This window comes from Nematolebias whitei, chromosome 9 (assembly GCF_014905685.2).
Source record: "Nematolebias whitei isolate Nwh7 chromosome 9, NemWhi1, whole genome shotgun sequence".
In the NCBI taxonomy this organism is placed as follows: domain Eukaryota; kingdom Metazoa; phylum Chordata; class Actinopteri; order Cyprinodontiformes; family Rivulidae; genus Nematolebias; species Nematolebias whitei.
The window spans coordinates 29335230-29341138 of NC_056506.1; the positions used below are offsets into that span (position 1 = coordinate 29335230).

Below are 5909 nucleotides of genomic sequence, written 5' to 3' on the forward strand. Positions count from 1 at the left end.
CAGCATGGGCCCTGCTTCTATATGTTCTGAACCTGGCTTATCCAGAGCCCCTGCCTTCACATCTGAGGTCTTCATCGTGCAACTTGAGCAGCACAAGATGTGCAGCTCCCACAGGTCACGATTTGTTTGGAAGACTTCAGAGCTCACAGTAAAGACACCGACGTACCACAGGTCGGGTTGTCTTCTGTCTTGACTGAACAGAAGAGCTCCATGTTTTGGAAGCTTAAGGTTTTGAACTGGACTTTTTGAACTTCTTTTGGACGTCGTGCACATGAGTAATACGCATGCAGAGTAAAATGTGTTCCTGGTATTTGGGTTTTTATTGATGAGCTTTTGTTGTGCACTTTATTTTAGGAGTTGATCTTTATTTGTCTTGTTCTATAAAGTTCAATCTCTGTGCAGGAGGGGCTGTAGATTAAAACTGTTCAAGAATTTGAGATGTTTTCTCAATAAAATGTAAAATGTTTCATTTGTGCAATGGATTTTTTTTTTTTTTAGCCAACTTGAATTTCTGATTACCATGAAAGTATTTAAACTAAAATGCTCAAACACACATTTGATTCATGTTCAAGCTGTATTTTTAAGTATAAAGTTGCTATTTACTTTTGGATATGTTCCGTTTTTTGATTTGGAACAACTTAAAAAGTTTGAGTTGACTTTCCATAAAATTATGTCAGAAGGATTTGAATTCTTTATATGAAAAAAAAAAAAAAAACTAAATGATTTGAATAAAACTGACTTAAATGTATTAAGTTAAACAAACTTGGATAAACTTAATTGAATTACTTGTTACCAATTGAAACTATTAATTTAAGTTGAATCAAAAATTATTTTTATTTTTTTCAGTGGTCCAAAATCCAGAAAACAGGCCGGACAGAAGCGCAGTGGTGTGCGGTGTAACACAAACCTCCTCCTCCTCACTTTAAAATTCCACACCACCTCATGAAGAACGTAGAGTTTAAATAAATTAAATAGTTCCTGAATCTGATGTCTGCAGGTTTAATGCTCAGACATAAAAGAGTTTTTTCTCTCTCTCTTCTCAAAAATGTCTCAAAAGAGTGGCCAGCCTTCCACACTTGATCTCTCTGAGATTGTGTTGCATCTCTGGAGAGATGAAGAGACTATAATGCATAATAAAAAAAAAAAGCAAAAGACACGAGGAACAATTAAAATAGTGTGAGAAAATAATTAAAATTAACCTGCAGAACAAATAAATTTAAAAATTAAAAGATTATTATTGCACACAAGTAACCTCATTAATAAAAAAAAATACATTCAGATTTCATTTACTTTTCTTGTTTATGAGCTCAATTTGTTGCAGGCCACAAAAAATAAAATAAAAAATTCTGCGCATGCTTGTGAGAGCTTCCAAATATTTCAAGATGGAGCAACAAACAAACCCGGAATCTTTTATTGCTTTCACACATACAGGTCCATGCTGTTCTTATGGCACTTTTCAAGTTGTTTTATAACAAAAGAACACACGTTGGTCCACTAAGTTATTTTTTTATTCAACTGTTTTTGTTGTTTTTAATAGAAACACAAAAAGTGCCTTTCTAATTCCGTATTAAACATATAAAGTTAATAGTTTATTCAGTAACATTTACAGCAAACATGTTTGCAGAGCATTTGATTATAACAACAGTTTGAGTCTTTCAGGGAAACAAAAGAAAGGTCACCAAATAAAGGATTATTTTATTGTATTAGAGTCACAACGCAAAATCGAAATTATTATTTTTGTGGTTGCCCTTTTCGTTTGCTTTGCTCTTCTTATTTCCACATTCAGTGCACATGAACTGATTTCGTCTCCAAACAACAAGAGTCTGATTTGTTTTCTGACACTCTGTTCGTGAAAGCAGCGTTTGACGCGCAGGCGGGACGTTTAATATGGAAACACAACAGGTGCGTTATGACGCACAGGTTCGGTGTAGAATGGCCAGATGAACGCAGGGAAAAGCGGCACATGACGCTCGTTTAAGTCTCTTCTGAACGGCTTACTGAGGATGCTGTCAATAGCAAACGAGCTGGTAAATCTGGGGCATGGGTCAGTCCCGGCGCTGGGGGCAGCTTTATGCGTAATCTGCGTCTCCTCCGCGCTCTCCGACACGGTTGACTCCAGGGTGAACCTCTTGTTGATGCGCTTTCTTCTGCGCCTGAACACTCCATCCGCGAACGTGTACTCGCTCTGGGGGTTGAGTATCCAGTAATTGTCTTTCCCCCAGGGTCTGGACGGGTCCCGGAGCACTTTAAGAAAACAGTCATTCAGGGACAGGTTGTGTCGCACTGAGTTCCTCCAGCCGGTGTAGCTGCCCCTGAAGAAGGGGAACTTCTTCATCAGGTAGTCGTTGATCTCCGCCAAAGTCAAGCGACCAGAGGGGGAATCCCGGATGGCCATGGCGATGAGCGCGATGTATGAAAGCGGGGGCTTGGGTCTCCGTGTGTACGGTTTGGACTTGCTGTTCCCACACGGTGTGGCAGAGGGTGGGGGGCTGTGAGCCACGCAGTCTCCATCCGACCCGAGCTCCTCCTCTCCAGAGGAAGGAGATCGCGTCGTCCCTTGTGCATCACGGGTCACCTCAAAATGTTTCATGTCATGGCTTCCACACAGCACTTCTAACTTCATCCTTCCTGAAATCAGCAGTCCAGAAAACGCAGGAGATTTCTGTGCGTAAAGCTCGTGCGTCAAGAAGGGTAGCGCTTCAAGGAATCTCCAAATAAATGTGTCATTACTGCACACCTGTAGGCACGCTGAAGCCGGTCTCACCTGTTACTGAGCGTGAGCAACCTTTTATATAACTGTCACCTGAGGACCAACCCCAAAAGGGGCGGAGCTAGATGCTTTCAAAAGATTTGGAAAGTCAGACAGCATGTATTGTCAACATGGAGATAAAAGAGAAACCAACATTATCTGATCATTTAGCAGTTACCAGATTTCTATTAGATCAATAATCTCAACACTACATTCAGTACATCTTATTCTCACCTGTGGAATGTGGTCCCTTGAAGAGTCTGAGACTGTTTCACCTGCAACAACCAGGGTGTGAGTCTCCACTGAATGCCACATGCGAATCAAGCAGAAAGCTTTTAATCTTAGGAGGCACAGTAATCCCATTACTAATTCAAAAAAAAAAAAAAAAGAGGAAAAAAGTTATTCATACCTATAAAAACGTTTCTGCTTGAAAGTGTTTTATAGATATATTTATATAAAATTCTTAAATAGGTCCACACTTCATGAAAAAGAGCCACTGAGCAGAATCCATCAAAACCCTGAGTAAACTGTCGTGATTGGCAGATTGATTGACTCGACAGTGATCAATCAGTTGGGCAGTATACAGTTTGGTGGTTAGTGCTGATGCCTCACGGCAAAAAGGCTCTGGGTTCAATCCCCAGTGTTTGCATGTTTTACTTGTGTTTGCGTGGAATTTTGAACTTTTGGAGTTCATCAACGTGGACCTATTTTCAGTCATTTGGGCTGGTTTAGTAAGTAAACAAACCCACGTGCAGCAGTTCGCAATTTTTACATACAAATTTGTGACTTAAGGACAACTTAACCATTGATAAGAAAATTAAAAAAAATGATGCAGATTTTGCTTCGTACTTAATTATTATTATTATTATAATTATTTGCCTTCATGACATTGCATTTCAACAATGAGCCACCTCAGTGGCATGTGACATTTAAAATGTGCAGACAAAAACATTCCTGTAGACATAAAAGTGGCCTTTCACATCAAGATTTCCTGCTTAGGTAAGAACCACAACTGCCAGTGCCAATTTTCACACCGAGTCCGGTCTGTTTTTCCCTGCTTATACAAACTATGGGTTTTGTTCTTCCAGGTGCTTTGTGCCAAGGAAGCCAATTCATTACAGTTTATTTTATTTTATTTTATTTTATTTTTTTATTAATACTTGATTTTAGACTACTTAATCTGAACGGTATAGCATCTCCATGGTTGTGCCATTATGCCTGCAAGGCTATCTGGCAACAAAATTTGAAGTCTTTATAAAACTTTTAATAGCTAATGTTCATATGTGCACACATTATTTTTAATAATGGACTTTAAATGGACTTTTTAATAATATACTTTTACATTTTATTGTTGGATGTAACTGGGACCCTGTGTACATAAGTTTGTTCCACCACATGGAGTGCGAATGACAAATAAAGAACCTTGAATCCTTGAACATTATCACCTGGGTTAATTAGATATATAACCTCTGTCTTAGTTGATATGTCCAGAATAATAAAATTGTTTCATATTGCTGTGCTGTAACAGCTGAAGGTTAACAGGTAAACACACCTGCAGGCCAATGCTGACATCATACCACTGAAACATTGTCACTGAGTGCTGTTGTGTGTGCAAGCTGTTTTTAAAGTGTAGCTCCCACATGTTTGTACTGAGTGACTGTTTTGATGTTCCTATAATAATCTGTTTGCATTGAGTGTGACACAAGCGCTGTGCTAAAGTCACTATTTTCAACGGTGGCATGTCAAGGGTAGATCCTCTAAGCAAACCACACAATGACTGAGCTGAAATACCAAGGGTTTATTTGCTTCACTGCAAGTGGGAGCTTGTGTATGTTATGGTGTGTATTCTCGTCTACTTAAGAGCTTAAGTTGTCTGTTTTGGCTTCATAGGAGGAATTTTAAGTATGAATCCCCACTGTAAACAAAGTGTATATTAAGACTGATACATTTTTAGATCTCTTTAGCCCCACTTTTTTTCCTGTTTCTGCTATTATTCATGTTATGAGATTTGTTGACTCATCAAAAAAAAAAAAAAAAAAACTTGCTCCCAAATAACAACTTCAGAAATTTCAAGTCTTATTGCCAGTTAATATAATTTTAAAAACGTCAACAGTGAAGGAATGTTACAGTCTATGCTGCACAATAATGATAACATTTTGACCTTTCTATGACACCGAAAGTGTCACCCATCACACCACAGACAAACTGATTTTAAGATTTCAGTTCAGGATTTTCACTGCAGTGTTCTGTCTCGTTGGCTCTCATGTCACGTTGAGGAAAACAATAATGCTCGTAATCAAACTTTGAAGAAAATAACTCATTAAAATCATTAATATATGGACATTTTGTCTGACTTGTAAGCATTAGGAATCCTAAATTCCTGCCAAAGTAATTACACTCATACCTCTTTTATTAACTACTGTATCATATTTGTCAAGGCACCAGATTGTGTAAAGTCCATGTATAGTGTCAGTGTGTCAAGGTAAGTATAGGGCAACTAAATATAAAAATGTAAAATGTCTCATTTCAACCAAATTCATTCTGCAGAAGAAAAGAGGTGTACTTCCTGTGTAAAGAAACAGTTCATATGTTTGTTAATTGTGTTTTATTGATTTTTGTCCATTACAATGTTTAATTTGTTTTGTCTTTTTTAAGTGGATGTGACAGAAACAGTCACATGTGCATGAATTACCAGGTTGTTTAGCAGAGACAGATTGAGCCTTTAGTGTTAAAGTTAAAAATGGACTAACTTGTCTGATAAAGTACCCGATGAACTCACAATAGGGTTTTTATTATTTCCATTTGTGTTTTGATTTAGTACATGTCTTAGGTATGTTTTTAAAACAGGGTTTTACAAAATACAGTACCTTAAATTCGAAACAGACAAAAGTAAGAATGCATTTTGACTAAGGAGTAATACTTTGACATTTAAAAGGGAGTTATTGGCTCCCTGGCTCTCCTCAGGGCTGTGAGCTGAGACCTCTCCTGTTCACTCTGCTCACATATGACTGTGCAGCTACCCATCCAGGCTGTCACATTGCAAAGTTTGCAGACGATACAGCGGTGGTTGGATGAATCACAAACAATGATGAGTCCAGCTACAGGCAGGAGGTGGAACACCTGTAGAGCTGGTGCAGGAAGAACAACCTTCACATCAATG

General features: G+C 38.2%; 1 protein-coding gene across 1 annotated transcript; it reads right to left on the minus strand.

Annotated features, from left to right (window-relative positions):
• Positions 1–1050: 1050 nt before the first annotated feature.
• LOC119414203 (forkhead box protein Q1-like) lies at positions 1051–2756 on the minus strand. Its single transcript, XM_037681303.1, is given in 2 exon segments — positions 1051–1104; positions 1841–2756. Coding segments are annotated over 2 exon segments (837 nt in total). The 5' UTR covers positions 2624–2756.
• Positions 2757–5909: the final 3153 nt, after the last annotated feature.